At 41.7% G+C, this 21,926-nt stretch overlaps 1 protein-coding gene across 1 annotated transcript in view; it reads right to left on the bottom strand.

The window, feature by feature from the left end:
* The window catches only part of atrnl1b (attractin-like 1b), a 904,204-nt gene that overhangs the window by 343,481 nt on the left and 538,797 nt on the right, over positions 1–21,926 (bottom strand). Inside the window, exon 26 of the mRNA XM_060841800.1 lies at positions 5,936–6,014. Coding sequence (XP_060697783.1) covers positions 5,936–6,014 — 79 coding nt within the window. The remainder of the gene's footprint in view (positions 1–5,935; positions 6,015–21,926) is intronic.

Below are 21,926 nucleotides of genomic sequence, written 5' to 3'. Positions count from 1 at the left end.
AAGAAATTCAGTACTGTTGAAGATGCCATTTTTTGACTAAAATGCTTCACCATCAAACATGGCTTGGTCCGTGGGAAATCATGTCTCACTAACTTGATTGAGTTTTTTGAAGAAGTAACAAAGAGGTTTGATGAGGGCAGAGCAGTGGTCGTGATCTTTATGGACTTCGGTAAGGTGTTTGACAGGGTTCCTCATGATATATTCCATGTGATCTAACGAGTCTAAGGAGAACTAGCCATTTGGATATTGAATTGGCTCGAATGTAAAAGACAGAGGTGGAGGGTTGTTTTTCAGATTGGAGGGCTGTGACCAATGATATGCCACAAAGATTGGTGCTGGGTATACTGCTTTTTGTCATTTATATAAACGATTTGGATGTGAACTTAGAGGTATAGCTCGTAAGTTTGCAGATGACACCAAAATTGGAGGTGCAGTGGACAGCAAAGAAGGTTACTCAGAGTTAAACAGGATCTTGATCAGATGGGCCAATGGGTTGAGGAGTGGCAGATGGAGTTTAATCTAGATAAACGTGAGGCGTTGCATTTTGGAAAGGCAAATCAGCGCAGGACTTATAGACTAAATGAGAAGGTCCTGGGGAGGGTTACTGAACAAAGAAATCTTGGCGTGCAGGTTCATAGTTCCTTGAAAATGGAGTTGCAGGTAGATAGCATAGTGAAGAAGGTGTTTGGTAAGATTTCCTTTATTGGTCAGAGCATTGAGTACAGGAGTTGGGAGGTCATGTTGCAGTTGTACAGGACATTGGTTGGGTCACTTTTGGAATATTGTGTTCAATTCTGGTCTCCCACCTATCGAAATGATGTTGTGAAACCTGAAAGGGTTCAGAAAAGATTTACAAGGACGTTGCCCGGGTTGGATGGTTTGAGCTGTTGGGGGGGGGGGGGGGGGGTTTGGAGGCTGAGAGGTGACCATATAGAGGTTTATAAAATCATGAGGGACATGGATAGGGTAAATAGACAAGGCCTTTTCTCTGGGATGGAAGAGTCAAAAATGAGAGGGCATAGGTTTAGGGTGAGGGGGAAAAATTTAAGTCCTGTCTAATGGGACAAGATTAAATTAGATATTTGGTCAGCATGGACGTGTTGAACCAAAGAGTCTATTTTTGTACTGTACCTCTCTATGACTATCTCAGGTATACATTAAATTTCCCATGGAATTATTTTGAGGAGCAGCAGGAGTATTCTCTCTGGTGTCCAAAATTTATCCCTCAACCAATTACAAAAAAGATGTTTTCAGGTCATAGTATCACAAAAGGAAACCATTCAGTCCATCACATCTGCTCTGGCTGTCCAAATGATCATGAAGTTGTATCATTCTCCCATCCTTTATCATAATAGTGCACATTATTTCTATTTACATAGTCACCTCATGACCTCTTGAATAGTACATATCTTTTCTTTATTTTGAGGGGTGGGGGTGGCCTTGTGCACAAATTTGCAAATTTTTCATGGCATTTTCTATGTCACAACAGTGACCACACTTGAAAAGCTCGATATTTATGGTGAAGCGCTTTGGTTGTGGAAGGTAACTGGCAGACTTCTTCCTTTAAAATCAAGCCCACTTTTGTGAGAATCACAGGAATAATCACAGGTTGAAAAGAAAAATGAAAAATCACTTGAGAAATTGATGCTACTCAATTTGTTGGATTAAATTTGAAGTCAGGTCATGTTTACACCATTGTATATTCAGTTCTTCATTCTCAACAATAATATGGCAAGGCAATAACAGTAACAATATTAGTGCATAAGAGACAGAAACTTGACTAAACGGGTAAAAATATCAAGCCACAAAACAAATACAGATAGCCTAGTGTCACATATCCATAATACTTGGCAAACAAGAGGCGCTTGGCATTGCATTTAAAAACTGCACCAATATTTTGTACTTTTTGACAAAAAATGCATACAATAGGTTACATTCTAAGTCCATGAATCTTGGATTCTAGGTAGCAGTTTAAAATTTTTAGTCTGCCAATCTGGAATTGTTTTCTCTTGGAAACCATAAAGCTTCATGTGGATGCTTTACATTCTCAAACATCGCTAAGAAGCAATTTATTGGTAACTGCTTCAAAAGGTTCTTCTAAAAATGTCTACATAAACAGTTATCAGGTTTGAAATAAGAGAAGAAAAACTGAAACAAAAATGCCCAACCAGCCAGCCCATTTGAAAACTCCTTGAACACATGCATTCATGCAACTCCCAGTCTTCACAAGGTTCAAGAAAAAGAAGCAAGAGTAGGCCATTGGGCCCATTAAAGCTACTCCACAATTTAATGAGATCATGGCTGATCATTTATTTCAATACCCTTTTTCCATTATTACCATAGTCTTTGATGCTTTTACTATATAGAAATCTATGATTTTAAGTCTTGAACACATAACGTGACAGCCTCCAAAGTTCTCCGAAATAGAGAATTCCAAAGATTCAGAACTCTGAGTGAAAAAAAATCTCTCTTTATCTGTCCTAAATAACATAAATCTTATTTTAACATTGTGTCCCTGATTTTAGATACCCCAGCCAGGATAAACATATTTCCTGGATTTAACTTGTTGATTCCTGTGAGAACTTTGCATATTTGAATGAGATGGCCTCTTATTCTTTTAAACTCCAGACCATATAGGCATGGTCTATTTGATTTTTCCTCACAGGATAATTCCTCTATCTCAGGAATTAGTTTAGTTAAACTTTGTTACGGTGTCTGTACGGCAAGTATATCTCTCCGTGGGTAAGGAGACCAAAATTTCGCATTTCACCAGGTATGGTCTCACCAGAGCTCTTTATAATTGTATTGAGACATATTTACTCCTACATCCAAATCCATTTGTAATAAAAACCAGTTTAAATCAGGTCTTCTTTATTCCTTGCTGTACCTGCATGTTAACTTTCAGTGACTCTCAGACATGGACATCCGACTCCTTTTGAAGTGCAGCATTTTCAGCCTCTCAATATTTAAAAATTTATTCTTCCTTTTCCAACAAATGTGAATAATTTCTTATTATGCTACATTTAGTCCATCTGGCAATTTTTTTACCCCCCCAATTAGACTCTCCAAATCTCTTTGAGAAGTCTTTGTATCTTCCTCACAACTAACATTTCCACCAAATCTATCTAACTTGAAATCATTGAATATTACATTTTATCCCCATTTCAAAATCAGTTGTATAAATTATGATTAGCTGCAGTCCAAGCAATTATCCTTGTGTATCCATTAGATAGAATCTCCCAACCTAAAAATGACCCATTAACTTCTCTGTAAAAGAACTGCAGATGCTGTGAATCAGAAACAAAATCAAAGGTTGCTGGAGAAGTTCAGGAGATCTGGCAGCATGTGTGAAGAGAATTCAAAGTTAACATTCCGTGTCTGATGACTCTTCCCACAGAACTGATGCTGCCAAACCTGCTGAACTTTTAAAACAACTTCTGTTTTTGTTTCATTCACTTCTATGGTCTTTTTGTTTGCAAACCAACTCTTTATCCATGCCAGTACATTGTCCCCAATCCGGTGAGCGACAAACGTATTTACTAACCTCTTGCGTAGGGCTTTATCAAACTCTATCTCATACGCTGCAGGCAAGGACGCCCCAAGGCATAGTACATTAGTGAGACCAAGCAGATGCTACAATAACAGATTAATGGACATTGCGCAACTATCACCACACAGGGATGTTCCCTCCCAGTCGGGGAATACTTCAGCAGTCAGAGACATGTATCCTCGGATGTTCAGGTGACTGTCCTCCAAGGCAGACTTCAGGATATGCAACAATGTAGAGTGGTTGAGCAAAGGCTGATAGCCAAGTTTGGAAACCATGAGGATGGCCTCAATCGAGACCTTGGGTTCATGTCGCACTACAGGTGACCCCACTAAACTATACATTCTCTCATACATGCACACTCTTACATACCCATACTCATGCAGACCCTCTCTCATACACACGTTCTTTCTCATTTACACACACACACAACACACACACACACAGACCCACCACACTCGCACCCAGGCACACAACTTCTCACAGGCTTATACTCCATCACACTCACACACAAACACTTTACCAAACATGCAAACAAACACACTCTCATGTGCACTCACATTCACAGGCATAAACTCTCGTTCTTTCTCTCTCTCTCACACACACATGCATGCACACACACATATAGTCCATGGGGTGAATTTGCATTTTCAGATTTATATGTGCAGATACATTCTATTTTGCTCAAAAAGCACACAGTCAACAGGCAGTCAATTCAGGCAGTCAATCCATGTAACATTTTATAAGTTCCTGCTTTGGAAACAGAATCAGTCTGACTCAAGATTGGGATACAGACAGATTATAACCTCATATCTTTAATGCATTGGCTGAGCGGAGATGTCACCTTTTTTTATAAAGCCTTAAATTATCTGGAGAATGTGACTTAAAAGAAGTTCTGTTTACATAATGAAACAAAACCTGCAACCCATTCTCAAAGATGAAAGAGTTAACAGCAATGTTTGTTCAATATAACATTTCAATTGCATGACACTAATCTTTTGCTGTAAAATCTGTCTTATGATGCCATTCCACAGCCACTTGATGAAGGAGCAGCATTCCAAAAGCTAGTGCTTCCAAATTATAACTTAGTATTGTGTGATTTTTAATTTTGTCTACCCCAGTCTGTCACTGGCTCCTCCACATCTGGTAACGTATTCATTCTCTTCAAGGAGGAGAATAAATTTTGTGCATCTGAAGAAAAGTTTGTGCCAGAAAACTGGCATTATAACATAATGTGAGCACCCGATTCCATAGAAATTCTGAAGAAAATGATCCTTTCCCACAAAAGTACAAGCAGAAAATTTGGTCGACACACTTTTTATTAACCGGTACCTATGGGACAAGGAGTGTGCCGGTTCATCAAATATTTTGAATAATTAAGAGGTATGTATAACCACAGTAAAACATTATCAAGCAGAGCTTTGAAACATCAACATCCCTAAAAAAAAATCTGGGATATAGGTATGACTATTGTACTTTATTAAAAACATAAATACTCACACATGGCAGCTGATAATGGTATTTCCGGCTTTTTATGCCAGTTCACCAAGAGTATCAGTTGAGTGTCAGTTGAAACAATGTTTGCCGTATAACCTACATATCTTTAGATAAGTGGATCAATAACAATGTAAAGTTGAAGTAGGGCGGAGAAACAGCAGGAAACTGAGTTGATTAATCAAAAAAAATACAACCAAAATAGTAAGTGAAATCTAGATAATAGAAGGAAACATATTGCATCAAAACTGCCAAGACAAGGAGCGATTTATTCATAAACCATTAGGTATTTAAAAAGAAAGATTGAGGGACAAATTTGTATTTTATCTCAAGTAAGGGTGGCACGGTGGCTCAGTGATTAGCACTGCTGCCTCACAACACCAGGGATCTGTGTTTGACCCTAGCCTCGGGTGACTGTCTGTGTGGAGTTTGCACGTTCTCCCTGTGTCTGTGTGGGTTTCCTCTGAGTGCTCTGGTTTCCTCCCACAATCCAAAAGACTTGGGCATGTGGACAGTAACCTTCCATAAAATTCACCAAAACAGAAATTAGTTACATGTCAGTTCAGTTTCAACCCAGAGATCAAATGTATAGATCACAATAGCCCGAAATTCTCCATCATAGTTTAGCAGGAAATTATTATACCTTGTCGTGGACATGAAATTATCCACATTAAGTGTACTTTGCAAAAAGCAAATCACTTACAAAGATCTGCAACCATTTGGTTCTCAATATCATCCATTATGTAGTTTGAATACTGCCAAAAGATGAATAAATTGGCAACATTTTGCTCAACGTTTTTGAACAGGAATAAAGGTAAGATATCCAGACCAATTGGAAGAAAATTAATTCGATAAAATAAACAATAAATTAAGAGTAACACTGCTATCTCCTACCTCTCTCCTTCGCGAAGCCCAGCAAGATTGTTTGATTTTCCATACTACAGCAGCCACCAAGAGTAATGACAGGAAACAGCTACAAGGAAATAATCAAATGCATCCACATATGATTACGTTATCATTGCAATAACAACAAATTTTACACAATAATGATCCAGCATTTGCCATTAAGCTTTTTAAAGTTTATAGTATTGAAAATGCAACTTTGCCCTTATGTGAAAGCTCTTAATAAGATACACATTTCTCCAAATATTAGGTATCATACTTGCATCTAATTGATTCAAATTCAGGTAGGCAAAAGACAAAGAAGAATCAAAACTTAAGTGTCCAATTCTCTGGGACTTTCTATGAATGATGCAAGACTGGGTATCCTCAGTGTTTTGATACCGTAAATCCTGACCGCAGCAATCTCTGGAGGTTTCCTGTTTCCCAATGTACTAAATTACAAATTTTTGTCCTAGTTTACATATCCCTCTGTGGCAACATCCCACCTTACTTCCTCACCTTTTTCATCTCAACAGTCCAGCTAATGAACTTCTGCCTTTCGTACTGAATTTGTAGAACTTGACAAATGTCGAGAGAAACTCTTTTCTAAAGCAAAATTGTATTTCTGGGGGGGTTTCCATATAACACTTAAGAAGCTAAGCACCAAAGTCTAACTTTTTATGAGGTCACCTTGAAGTTAACTGCGTATTGTATACATGATGTGCAGGTGCCGATGTTGGACTGAAGTGGACAAAGTTAAAAATCACACAACACAGGTTATAGTCGAAAAGGTTTATTTGGAAGTACTAGCTTTCAGAGCGCTGCTCCTTCATCAGATAACTAGTGGGGCAAGATCATAAGACTCAGAATTTATAGTAAAAGATCATGGTGTCATGCAACTGATATGATATATTGAACAAACCTAGATTGCTGTTCAGTTTTTCATCTTTTAAAATAGGCTGCAGGTATCGATTCATTAATATGTAAAACCCAGAAATTCTTTCAAGTTACACTCCTGAGATAATTTAAAGTTTTATTCAAAAAAGACACCTCAGCTCAGACAATGCATTAAAAGTGTGCGGTTAGAGTCCACCTGTACTCCAATGTTGAGTCAAACTGGGTGTATTTCCAAAGTAGGAATTTATGAAATGTCACATGGATTGACTGCCTGCATTGACTGCCTGCAGATTGTGTGCTTTTTGAACAAAATAGAATATATCTGCAAATACAATTCTGCAAATGCAAATTCACTATATAAACTTATATGCTTGTGCATGCATGTGAGGGAGAGTGTGCACGTGTGGGAGAGAGTGTGTGCGTGTGTATACACATGTGTGCTTGGTAGTGTGTGTGCCTGAGTGTGATGGAGTAAAAGCTCTTGAGAGGGTGTGGGGATGGGTGAGTGTGTATGGAGTTTATGTGTGTGTACCTGAGGGACTGGCAATATTGTTCCAAGTCAGACACAGAGAGAGACTTGAAAGTGTACTTTCAAGATGTAAATGTTTCCAACCATCTGATGTCCAATCCTTCAGTATGGTAGAGATCCTGGGTTTGGAAGATGCTACTGAAGGTACGTTGCTGCTGTGTACCTTACATATAGTACATACCACTGCCATTATGCACTAGTGGCACAGGACGTCACTATTCAAATGGACAAGACATTGATAATGCAGATAGCTTTGTCTTGGATGGTGCCATGCTACCTCAAAGTGTTTAGGTGCTGTACTCATCCAGGCAAGTGGTGAAGATTCCATCACACATTGATTTATGCTTGTCAATGTAGGGCAAGTTCTGCAGGAAGTGAGTTAGCTGCCACAGAATTCCCACCCTGTGAAGTTGGTCCAATTAACTGTCCAGTTCTTGCCAATCTCCAGGATGTTGATAGTGGGGGACATTTAGTGATGGCAAACCCACTGAACTTTAAAAAGATAGCTGAAAATGGTTCATGTCTCCCTTAAATATGGTCAACTGTTGTTTTACATTTATCAGCCCAGCCACACCAATTAGCAAGGGGCTTTTGCACATGGTCACAGACTGGTTCAGTATCTGAGGAATGAGAGTGACACCTCATTGTGCAACCGTCAGTGAACATCCCCGATTCTGACTTGGAAATGGGGAAAGCAGCTGAAGACGGTTGGACCAAGTACACTGTACCTTGCGGAATTTGTGAAATAATAGCTGAGACTGAGATGATAGGACTCAAAAATGACATCCATCTATATTTTGCTTGGTATGCTAATTAGAGTTTTTCTTGTTTCACATTGACTTCAACTTTTCTCAGGCTAGTTGATTCCACACAGATGCCTTAGGGGACCAAAATTACCTGTTTGCAATTGTGTAAGAAAGTAACATTTATTTACTTTTCCAGAATCAATAAATAAGCACTGCTTCACTGTCTTTGGGGAAATCGCTTTCAAATCTCTTCCCAAAAAGTGAATTTCTTAGATTTCTTTAGAGATTGTAGAACTGGAGAAGCTCTGATTTTACAATAACATGAACTAAGCACAGCTAATCTTATTCTAACTTTGTTAATCATGCACTTAGAATATATTATCTGTGTTCCCCTCCTGAATTATGCATGATGTTTTGAAGCTTAGACAGTGGCGATGTGGGATTTTATGTTCTATTGCAAGTAATATCAAGAGCAACAATCACTAATTAAAGGGAAGCAGCCATTTAGGTACAGTGATTTGGTTTAAACTGGTCATGTGAATTCGATAGTATCCATCCCCATCAACCCAATCAGATTTGAAATACTCTGTACGCCTAGCCAACCTCTCTATCCAAGCCTTCATCTTCCCACTCACTTCCCAGTCCCATGCACGTTGAGTAAACATGCCCGATCTCGCAGTCCCCTGTCTCCTCCTTACCCCGGGATTAACCGCCTCAACCTGTCTACCCCCTCCCCCACTCTAACCTCTCACCCTCACAATGCGCAGCCCTCCAATCCCAACCTCACCATTAAGCCAGCGGATAAAGGGGGTGCAGTGGTAGTCTGGCGCACTGACCTCTACACCACTGAAGCTAAACACCAACTCGAGGACACCTCCTCCTACTGCCTCCTTGACCATGACCCCACCCCTCATCACCAAACCATCATCTCCCAGATCATACAGAACCTCATCCCCTCAGGAGATCTCCAACCCACAGCTTCCAACCTCATAGTCTGGGAACCCCGCACTGCCCGGTTCTACTTCCTTCCCAAGATCCACAAGCCTGACCACCCTGGCCGACCCATTGTCTCAGCATGCTCCTGCCCCATTGAACTCATCTCTACCTACCTCGACACTGTCCTATTCCCCCCCTTAGTCCAGGAACTCCCCACATACGTTCAGGACACCACCCACGCCCTCCACCTCCTCCAAGACTTCCGTTTCCCCGGCTCCCAACGCTTCATCTTCACCATGGATATCCAATCCCTCTACACCTCCATCCGTCATGACCAGGGCCTCCAAGCCCTCCGTTTTTTCCTCTCCAGACGTCCCCAACAGTACCCTTCCACCGACACTCTCATTCGTTTGGCCGAACTGGTCCTCACCCTTAACAATTTCTCCTTTGAATCCTCCCACTTCCTCCAGACCAAAGGGGTAGACATTAGCAGACGTATGGGCCCCAGCTATGCTTGTCTCTTTGTTGGCTACGTAGAACAGTTGATCTTCCGTAATTACACCGGCACCACTCCCCACCTCTTCCTCCGCTACATTGATGACTGCATTGGCGCCACCTCATGCTCCCGCGAGGAGGTTGAGCAATTCATGAACTTCACCAACACATTCCACCCTGATCTTAAATTTACCTGGACCATCTCTGACACCTCCCTCCCCTTCCTGGACCTCACCATCTCCATTAATGACGACCGACTTGACACTGACATTTTTTACAAACCCACCGACTCCCACAGTTACCTGGATTACACCTCTTCCCACCCTATATCTTGCAAAAATGCCATCCCGTATTCCCAAATTCTCCACCTCTGCCGTAACTGCTCCCAGGAGGACCAGTTCCACCATAGAACACACCAGATGGCCTCCTTCTTTAGAGACCGCAACTTCCCTTCCCATGTGGTTAAAGATGCCCTCCAACGCATCTCGTCCACATCCCGCACCTCCGCCCTCAGACCACACCCCTCCAATCGTAACAAGGACAGAACGCCCCTGGTGCTCACCTTCCACCCTACCAACCTTCGCATAAACCAAATCATCCGCCGACATTTCCGCCACCTCCAAAAAGACCCCACCACCAGGGATATATTTCCCTCCCCACCCCTTTCCGCCTTCCGCAAAGACCGTTCCCTCCGTGACTACCTGGTCAGGTCCTAGCCCCCCCTACGACCCACCCTCCCATCCTGGCACTTTCCCCTGCCACCGCAGGAACTGTAAAACCTGTGCCCACACCTCCTCCCTCACCTCTATCCAAGGCCCTAAAGGAGCCTTCCACATCCATCAAAGTTTTACCTGCACTCCACTAATATCATTTATTGTATCCGCTGCTCCCGATGTGGTCTCCTCTACATTGGGGAGACTGGGCGCCTCCTAGCAGAGTGCTTTAGGGAACATCCCCGAGACACCCGCACCAATCAACCACACCGCCCCGTGGCCCAACCTTTCAACTCCCCCTCCCACTCTGCCGAGGACATGGAGGTCCTGGGCCTCCTTCACCATTGCTCCCTCACCACCAGATGCCTGGAGGAAGAATGCCTCATCTTCCGCCTCGGAACACTTCAACCCCAGGGCATCAATGTGGTCTTCAACAGCTTCCTCATTTCCCCTTCCCCCACCTCATCCTAGTTTCAAACTTCCAGTTCAGCATTGTCCCCATTACTTGTCTGACCTGCTTAGCTCCTTTTCCACCTATCCACTCCACCCTCTCCTCCCTGACCTATCACCTTCATCTCCTCCCCCACTCACCCATTGTACTCTATGCTACTCTCTCTCCACCCCCACCTTCCTCTAGCTTATCTCTCCATGCTTCCAGCTCACTGCCTTTATTCCTGATGAAGGGTTTTTGCCCGAAACGTCGATTTCGCTGCTCGTTGGATGCTGCTTGAACTGCTGTGCTCTTCCAGTAGCACTGATCCAGAATCTGGTTTCCAGCATCTGCAGTCATTGTTTTTACCTCCTCCTTACCCCGCTCACCCACCATTCAAAGCCAAGGTCCAGCCAATTCCCAATCCTGCATTACCACTTTTTCCTTCCATGGTCTATTGTCTCTCCCACTTCTATAATGAGTTGAAGATTGAAAATCAATATTCAACAGATTTTCTGTTTACATTTTTCTATATTTTTGCATTTTACGTGAAATATAAACAAAAAATAAACAACATACTCAAAGACTGGATACTCCAAACAAAATGTTACTGTTCACATGGTCACAGACTGCTTCAATGTTTCAATGCATACAAAAGGTTTTGCGTCTAGTATGCATCCATTGAACACCAAATATCACCTTGTATTACATATACAAAACAATCAGTATAAAAGAAAATTCAATTATCAATCTGAAATCTTAAAGAAACATAGATAGATCTAGCTTCTGACTGATCTCACTGAGCTCAGCAGCTCACATTATTTGGATTGATTTATTAAATGTAGTCACCTTAAAGGCAAAACATTTGGGCATCTCAAAAATGGACCAGACTACCTTGCCCCACAGCCATATAATGGCCACTGTGTATTTAATTGACTAGAGTGAAATCTTCCATTCTCATGTGTGAAGCATTTAAGCCTCTGAAATTTGGCAGGCGACCAACAGCTGGTAGATCTTTTATCCAAGCAGTATTACAAGCAATGGTAACAGCTAATGCCGGGAAGATGGGCAGTTCCCTGAAGAGGAAATAACAAGGAACATGGAAAAGTTAAATTTATGAGGTTAGAAGGGTTGAGTTACCTGGACTGATGGGGTTGGGGGAGGAGGATGAGGAACATAATTGGGTACAGTGTTACCAAACTGAAAGCAACTCCCCCAGTCCAGCCACAATGCTTGTCAGCAAATTAACAAAGCCACCTGAGATCCCTGGCACTGGGCTTTTCCTCTGCAAGTAAAATCCCAGCAAAGGTGAGAAGACCACTTTGTAGCCACAGCTTGCCCACCTAGAAGGTCCTAAAAGGTGGCCCACAGGTGTGTGGACTGCTCAACTCTTGATTCTAATGCAGAATTCAGGCCTCCCCATCTCATTTTGTCACTTTGCATCCAAAATTCAGGCCCATACTTGAGATCCTATGCTATCAGAAACACCATGTAAATTATTTTCAAAACATTATATTCGAAGTGAATTGCTTATAAAACTCAATTTTTAAATTATTGTATATCTAAAAATGGCTTTGCAATTCCTTCTGCCACCTCCTCGCACATGAGGGAGCTTGCATCAATCCTTCTACTTCGCTTAAAAAAACTGATAGTAATGCTGTTCCAGTGCTTTCAAGTTGAGCGGTTCAGATGTGAAATACATCAGGCAAAAGCATTTTGCTTTTTCAAATCTAAGATATAAACTCTATGATGAATCTTTTCAAGTAACTGAGCTGAGAAATGATCCCACTCATCACCCGTTTGGATCGATCGATTTGCCATATCAATGATAAAGGGAACTGAAGAGTGACCATGGTGTTTTGACAGTTGTCACTGCTAGTTCTAGAGCAATAAAATACAAGATATCAAACTGCTATGTTGCATCATGGGAGTCCTTTTTAATTATAAAAGAATCAATAAATTACAAATGTGAAAGTTGAGTGAATTCTGGCAGTTTTTCACAAAAGTAACAACGTTTCTTATAATGTGTGTGTTGCATTATAGGGGATTGTCTGAAATTATGAAATTCAGTTAAATAGTAAATTACACAAAATAAAGACAGAGAAATGTACAACACGGAAACAGATCCTTTAATCTGACTAGTCCATGCCAACCAGATATCCTAAATTAACCCATCCCATTTGCCAGCATTTGGACCACACCCCTCTAAACCCTTCTTATTCATATACCCATCCAGATGCCCTTTAAATGTTGTAATTATACCAGCCTCCACCACTTCCTCTGGCAGCTCATTCCACACATGAACCACCCTCTTTCCCCTCTCACCTTAAATCTATGTCCTCAAGTTTTGGACTCCCCTACCCTGGGCAAAAGACCTTGACTATTCATTCTATCCATGATCTTCATGATTTTATAAACTTCTAAAGTCACCCCTCAGCCTCTGATGATCCAGGGAAAACATCCCCAGCCTAACCAGTCTCATAAGCTCCAACCTAGGCAATATCCTTGTAAATCTTTTCTGAATCCTTTCAAATTTCACACCATCCTCCCTAAAGCAGGGAGACCAGAACTGAACACAGTACTCCAAAAGTGGCCTAACCAATGTTGTGTACCGCTGCATGATGACCTCCCAACTCTTATACTCAGTGTACCAACCAATGCAAGTTTACCAAACATAGTGTATATATCCTATCTACCTCTGATTCCACTTTCAAATGACAATTCTATTAATTTATTAATTCTTTATTCTCACTTCAATTTGCTTGCATTTGCAAAGTTCAAAATAATTACCATCCTTGAATTATATACAAAGCATTAGTGCTACTGTTACAAATGTCAAGTTATAATGCTTTAGGACTACTTTTAATTTAGGACAAAATGGACTACAGGAGCACTAGATAATTCAGCCCCTCAAGTTTGCTCTATCATTTTAGACCATGCTTGATCATGCCACTTTCCTGCTTTATTCCTCTATCCTTTGATACTTTTTGGATCTAGGAATCTATCGATCACTTCTTCGAACATGAAACTCAGTTTCTATTGCTCTTTGATATTGAGAATTTCAAAGATTCACAAGCGTCAATGAAGAAATTCTAAAGAGTGTGTCCCTCTACTGAAGTTGTCTCCCTTGGATCTGGATTCCCTCAGCCAGAGGGAACATCCTCTCCTCGATTTAGCCCTTTAAGCATGTTGTAAGTTTCAATGAGATCACCTCACATTCTTGAGAGAATGCAGACCCAGTAACAAAAGACTGATGAGAGTTACATAACCTGTTCTGAATTCTGCTGACAGCAAGCCGAGCTGGTGTAGTTGTTCAAGATTACAGGAGACACCAACTTGTTTTACTAGGAAGAAGACGCTAAACAATAGGCAAAGTGTTTATGCTGATGGTGAATGGAATGGCATGCTCCTAAGTCCCATAAGATGTTCCCAGAAACAATGAATCACAGAAATGAAATCGAAGACCACTTTGACCCATTGCATCTGCACTGACTCTCCAGATGAAAATCATGACTTAGTCTTTTAATCCTGCCTTTTCTCTTTTACCTTGCACATTCTTGTTTTTAAATAATCATCTAATTCACACTTAGATTGAATGGAACCTACCCACGTCACCTCCAGGTAATGATTCCAGATCTGAATCATCAATGAAGGAAAGTTATTTTCTCACATCACATTTGCTTCTTTTGAAAATCATTTCAATTCTGTGCCCAGTTATCCTTGATCCTTTTATGAGCAGAGACCGTTTCTCCTTAGAAACTATTTCTCTATCATATCTACTCTTAGGCTTCTTCGCTCAAAGGAGGCTAGCTCCTTCCTCTCCATTGTACTCTCATAACTGAAGTGTCTCAGCACTGGAGCAATTCTTATACATCTTGTCTGCACTCTCTAACATATTCACACCGTTCCTATAGAGTAGCACCAGGCCTAACATATGTCCTACATAAATTAAGCATGATTTCCATACTCTTATGTTCAATACCTCTGTTAATAAACCCTGAACATTGTGTGGTTTAAGTGTTCTCTTTACCTGTTCTGTCACCTTCAATGATCTGTGTATACATAAATCCAGATCCCTCGACTCCTGCACCCCCTTTAGAACTGTCCCCCTTATTTCATATTAAATGTTCATGTCCTTACCAAAATGCACAATCACACTCTTCTCTGCATTGAGCTTCACCTGTCATCTATCCACCCACTTCACCAACTTGCCTATTTCCTTTTGAAGTTCTACACTGTCCTTATAACAGTTTACACTGTTTCCAAGTTCCACATGATCTGTAAACCTTGACATTTTACCTGTACACCAAGATCTTATCAGTAATATACATCAAAAAAAGCGAAGGTCCCAATACCAATTCATGGGGAACTCCACCACAAAACTTCTTCCAGCCTGAAAAATATCCATTGACTGGCTTACCACTACTCAATTTTTACATTCTTATTTTCCATTTTATCCCACGAGTTATGATCTTTCTCATAAGTTTGTTGCATAGCACTGTTATATAGAATCCTTAAAGAGTGGAAAAAGGCCCTGTGGCCCAACAAGTCCACACCCACCCTCCAAAAAGTAACTCACCCAGACATTTACCCCAGATAAACACATCCAACTGACACATCTCTGAACTCTACGGGCAATTTTAGCATAGCTAATTCACCTAACCTGCACAACTTTGGATTGTGGGAGGAAACCAGAGCAAACCCACAGAGAACAGGGAGAACGTGCAAACTCCACACAGACAGTCACCCGAGGCAGGAATAGAACCCGAATGACTGGCTCCGTGAGGCAACAGTGCTAACCACTGAGCCACCGTGCCACCCCACTGCTTCAAAAACTTTTGAAAGTTAAGGTACACTAAGTTAATATCATTGCTGTCATTGCTTTTTTGATATCTGCTCAAAACCGCTTGCAATTTGGTTCAAAACATTTTCCTTTTACAAATCTATGCTGGGTCTTCCTGGTCAACTCATCTGTTTTCCCTATGTGACTACTAATTCTATCCTGAATGACCGTTTTTGAAATTACCCTACCCTGAAGTTAAACTGACTGATCCTCATTTGTTGGGCTTATCCTTACAACCTTTGTTGAACAACAATATTATATTTACAATTCTCCAGACTTCTGGCATCTCCCTGAGTCAAATCTTCATGCACACTTCCTTGAATATCATCGGATGTACCTCAACTGGTCCTGGAACCTTGTCAACTCTAAGTACCAAAACTTCCTAATCAGTTTTGAATTCCTCTAGTGACAAAGTTCCGATGTCATTAAGAATATCAGGTTTTGTAAATGGTCTAACTGAAAGCGATCTAGTTAATTTTAAAATAAAATGAAGATGTGTGTCTAAAGAATAGCGAATTAATAAGCCTCTCTGGACACACAGCTAATGTGAGTCATATTACCTTGGAGATAGGCTTTATAGAAAGCAAAAGCATAGGAAATCATTATATAATTATATTGTAGGCTGTTTTCTTAAAACATCACTGACTGCACAAAGAAAGGAGGACATGCCCCATCTACAACAAGGAGTTGAGGTCGAGATGATCGAGAGCATCAATTTCCTAGGAGGGTGAGGAAAAAACGCTGTGGATAGTTCAGATTAAGTTATCAGAATGTGAGGATGGCAGAACAGTGGAATATCCAACTGCTAGACTGGAAAGAACAAACAGTCCCATTGGGTAGGGGAAGGGAAGAGAGGACATGGTAACAGAGAAAGTACCCTTACAGCTAAATGAAAGGGAAGGAATGGGTTCACAATTTGAAGGTGCTGAACTCAATACTGAGCCCAGAAGGTTATAAAGTGCCTAGTCTGAAGGTGAAATGTTGCTCCTCCAGTTTGTGCTGTGATTTGCTGCAGCATTGCCAAGGATAGACAAGTGGGCATGTGAGCAGGATGCTGTGTTAAAATGACCGGCTACGAGAAAGTCAGGGTCATGCTTGTGCACAGATTGGAGGTGTTGTGCAAAGCAGTCACCCAGCCTGCATTTGGTTTCTCCAATGTAGAGTGGGCCTCATTGGGTACAGCGAATATAATACAGAAGATTGGAGGTGGTACAGGTGAAATGCAGCTTCACCTGTTAAGTCTATTTAGGCCCTTGGATGATGAGCAGGGAGGCAAAGAGGCAGGTATTACTCCTGCGGTTACATGGGAAGGTGCCATGGGAACAGGGAGCTGGTGTTGGCAGTTGAGAAATGGACAGGGATATCCTGGAGGGAATAATTCCCATGAAATTCAGACAGAGGGAGTGAGGGGGAAGATGTGTTTGGTGGTGGTCTGCTGGAGTTGTCTGAAATAGCAGAAAAGGACCCTTTGAATGCGGAGGCTGGTGGGATGAAAAGTGAGGACAAAGTGGACCCAATCACGCTTTTGACAGTGATAGAAAGGGGCAAGGGCAGAAGCACAGGTAATAGGTTGGATGTGGCTAAGGGCCCTGTCAATTGCAGTAGGGTGGGAAACCATGCTTATGGAAGAAGGAAGTAATGTCAACAGCGCTGTCTTGGAAGGTGGCATCATTCCAACAGATACAACATAGGAGAAGAAACTGAGAGAATGGGATGGAATCCTTGTAAGACATGGGGTGGAAAGAGCTGTAGTGAAGATAGCTATGGGAGTCAGTGGCTATATAGAGGATGCAGTCAACAGTTTACTCCCGAAAATGGAGATGGAGAGATCAAGGAAAGGAATAAAAGTATTGGAAATGAGGTGAAAGCTATAGAGGAGTGGAAATTGGAGTTAAAATGAATAAATATTTCAAGGTCCAAGTTGGAACATAAAGCGATGCTGATACACCAAGAAAAGAGTTGTGGGGTCTGGAGGGGGGTGTAGTGAAGGACTGGAACAAGGATTGTTCCACATACCTCATAACAAGACAGGCATAACTGGCCCCATGCCGGTGCCCATAGCGACTCCTTTGACTCAGCAGAAGTGAAATAAATTAGAGGAGAAATTGTTGAGTGAGAGAATAAGTTTAGTTAAACAGAGGAGAGTGTGGTAGATGGAGATTGTTCAGACCTCTGGTTGAGGATTAAGCCATCAGATCATCATTTGACGAATGGGGGTATAGAAAGATTGGACATCATGGCGAACAGGAGTCAGTAAGGACCAGGGAACTGGAAATTGTCAATATGATAGAGGGCATAAGAGGAGTCATGGATGCAGATGGGCAGGGTCTAGACAAGTGCAGAGAGGATCGAGTCAAGGTAATTGGAAGTGAGTTTGATGGGGCAGGAACAGCTGGTCCATGGGCCTAACAGGGCAGTCTGGTTTGTGGATTTTGGGAAGGAGGTAGAAGCGGGCTGTCCGGGATTAGCAGACTATAAGGGTGGAGGCAGTGGGGGGAAACATCTCCGGAGGTAATGAGGTCGGTGACAGTTCTGACATCAATGTCTTGATGTTTGGATGTGGAGTCATGGTTCAGGGGGCAGTAGGAAGAAGTGTCCAAGAGTTAGTATTTAGCCTCCCCAGGTAAAGATCAGAGCATCAGACTACACCGGCACCACCACTGTCAGTAGGTTTGATAACAGAGTTAGGATTGGACCTGAGAACGTGAAGTGTGGCAATTTCAGAAGGGGACAGGTTGGGGTGGGTGAGACAAGCAGAGAAATTGATACAGCTGTTGTCACACTGGCAGTTTTCAGTGAAGAGATCGAGGTCAGGTTATAGGCCAGTGGAAGGGATCCAAACGGAGGGTGAATACTGGAGGTGCGTGAAGGAATCAGTGGAACAGGTTGGATGGAATCCTGCCTGAAGAAGCGAGTGCGGGGATGAAGGCAGAGGAAATGCGGTTCAATAACATGGCGAGCCTGAAATTTTTTAAGGTGGGGATGAAGCTGAGTCCTTTGTTGAGGACAGTATGTTCAACCTCAGGGAGGGAAAGGTCAGGAGGTATGGTGAAAACACAGCAAGGGCTGGTGGGTAGTAGATAGGTGACCACAGGGCGCCAGAAAGGGATGGCATCAGAGGACCAGGAAGAGGTGGGTGCTAAGGGACGGTAAGGGATCGGCTCTGAGTGATGGGAGAGGATGGAGTTCGAGAGGTGGAGAGGGGAGGACGAGGCTGGATGGATGTTGGAGTCCAGTTAAGAGTCTATCAATATCCTTTCTCCCCAAACACTCCAATCTCGTCCCCATCATGTAAAAGTTGCCCCCTCCACACTTCACATCAGTTCTGATGAAGAGTCATCTAGACATGAAGTGTAAGCTTGCTTTATCTCCATGGATGCTGCCTGACCTGCGGTGATCTGCAGCACTTCTGTTTTCAAGAAGAATGCTGCCTGAATGACAGAGTAAATTGTAACTGTGGAGGAAGATGTTTGATCATGTTCAAGCATTTACAATGGATTATTCTTCTATAATTTAAAGCTTCAGTTGCCCATGGAATAATGTTAAGTTGATGTGGCTTTTAGTTTTTTTTTTCCTCTCAGTAAGAGTCTTAAAACTTAAAATTCTTTAATAACTGATGTTGGCCACTGGATATTTTTTGTTATTGTTTCTGTGGGGATGATATCACTTACTTTGAATATCTCAATATTGACAGCGAGCTGAGTGAAAGATTGGCTTCAGTATCCAGTACTTAGAGTCATAGAGATGTACAGTATGGAAACAGACCCTTCGGTCCAACCTGTCCATGCCGACCAGATATCCCAAACCAATCTAGTCCCACATGCCAGCACCCGGGCCACATTCCTCCAAAACCTTCCTATTCATATACCCATCCAAATGCCTCTTAAATGTTGCAATTGTACCAGCCTCTACCACATCCTCTGGCAGCTCATTCTATACACGCACCACCCTCTGCGTGAAAACGTTGCCCCTTAGGTCTCTTTTATATCTTTCCCCTCTCACCCTAAACCTATACCCTCTTGTTCTGGACTCCCCAACCCCAGGGAAAAGATTTTGTCTATTTATCCTATCCATGCCCCTCATAATTTTGTAAACCTCTATAAGGTCACCCCTCAGCCTCCAACGCTCTAGGGAAAACAGCCCCAGCCTATTCAGCCTCTCCCTGTAGCTCAGATCCTCCAATCCTGGCAGCATCCTTGTAAATCTTTTCTTAACCCTTTCATGTTTCACAACATCTTTCCGATAGGAAGAAGACCAGAATTGCACACAATATTCCAACAGTGGCCTAACAGTTCCGTAACATGACCTCCCACCTCTTGTATTCATTACTCTGATCAATAAAGGAAAGCATACCAAATGCCTTCTTCACTGTCCTATCTATCTGCAACTCCACTTTCAAGGAGCTATGAACCTGCACTCCAAGGTCTCTTTGTTCAGCAACACTCCCTAGGACTTTACCATTAAGTGTAAGTCCTGCTAAGATTTGCTTTCCCAAAATGCAGCACCTCACATTTATCTGAATTAAACTCCATCTGCCATTTCTTAGTCCACTGGCCCATCTGGTCCAGATCCTGTTGTAATCTGAGGTAACCCTCTTTGCTGTCCACTACACCTCCAATTTTGGTGTCATCAGCAAACTTACTAACTGTACCTCCAAATCATTTATGTAAATGACAAAAAGTAGTGGACCCAGCACCGATCCTTGTGGCACTCCACTGGTTACAGGCATCCAGTCTAAAAAACAAGCTGAGAGCCTTATATTAAAAAAAAAGTTCACTGGCCCTTATTCCTTTCCATCTCACAAATTCCCTGAGTCTCATTCATGACCACACAGCTCTATCTTTCTCCCTCTGCCCACACCCAATGGACACTCATGCCAACGATGACTTCCTACACAGTTCTATTCACAACCATGCAATTTTAAGTGCCATGTAACTTAATGGAAACACACACCCTGCATGCAATACCTTTTGCATTTGCATTTACCATGCTAACTCACCCAACATGCATTTATGCGGAGTTTAAATTAAGTGCAAATCGATGAATTTGCTATTTAAAAGAAAACATTGTCGCTGATAAAATTCTATTTATGCCATTTAACTTCATTTAATCCCTTACAAAATCAAGCATTTTAATGTACTGTCCCACTTGAAAAAGTTCATAATCTCTTAAAGCAGCCAATCAAGTTGTGAACTGATGATAGGCTGTGAAATCAGTTATGCAACATTAATCCGATAATGACAGAAAATAGGTTTAAATCAACAAACCAAATGCAATACAAAGCACTGCTTTATTTTGATCACTGTGGAAAGATTTTTATTTCCAAACATTTAAAGTCAGCAGTTTTAAATACCTTTAACAGCTGACCCAACAGCTCCAATGAGTTTTACAATTCCAATGGTTTTACCCACTTTTAAGTACAATTACATCTATTTTTAACAATCCAAACATTGTTTTTAGACCATATCAAAATGATATCCCACCCTTCCAAGGAACTCTGGGAGATTTTGTCATTTTTTACCCACGCCTAAAGTGCACAAGTTATGTTTTGGATATCATACCAGTGAAAATCAGATTTATCTGAGGTAGCTAAAATTAACATGCACAATTGCCTCCCAAAACTTAGATATACAAATTAAGAACTGATGGATTTGTGGATATATCTGTTGCCATTTTCACTATGACAGATATCCTCCCTGACTGGTGAATATTCAGGCCAACGATTTGGGCGGCACGGTGGCACAGTGGTTAGCACTGCTGCCTCACAGCGCCTGAGACCTGGGTTCAATTCCTGACTCAGGCAACTGACTGTGTGGAGTTTGCACGTTCTCCCTGTGTTTGCGTGGGTTTCCTCCGGGTGCTCCGGTTTCCTCCCACAGTCCAAAGATGTGCGGGTCAGGTGAATTGGCCATGCTAAATTGCCCATAGTGTTAGGTAAGGGCTAAATGTAGGGGTATGGATGGGTTGCGCTTCGGCAGGTCGGTATGGACTTGTTGGGCCGAAGGGCCTGTTTCCACACTGTAAGTAATCTAATCTAATCTAAAAATTTATTGTAACTTTGCAAATTTCATAGAAATGAATGCCATTTTTTAATTAGTGGATGGCCAAGAATCATATCCAAAAACTGTTTCACCTTTTAAATAATGAATTTTCTTTAACAAAATAAAGCTTTTATTCCAGTTTGAATTATCTTGCATTTATTCAATAGCAAAATCCATCTTAGTCTATCTGCTTACATGGACAAGATCCCTTTTGAGTGTCATCAATCTCTCCTAAAGTATTCACTGTCACACAGTAAATGCACAATATCCCTTAAAGAAGATTTCTCTATCTAACTTGAAAATATTGTATATTTATTTACAACACAACATTTCACAAATCCCTTCACATCCTGTTTGTCTGCAACACTGTGTG

The sequence above is a fragment of the Hemiscyllium ocellatum genome, chromosome 22 (genome assembly GCF_020745735.1).
Source record: "Hemiscyllium ocellatum isolate sHemOce1 chromosome 22, sHemOce1.pat.X.cur, whole genome shotgun sequence".
Lineage (NCBI taxonomy): Eukaryota > Metazoa > Chordata > Chondrichthyes > Orectolobiformes > Hemiscylliidae > Hemiscyllium > Hemiscyllium ocellatum.
Note: the sequence above shows the minus strand (reverse complement) of the source record. Positions and strands in the feature narration are given on the sequence as shown.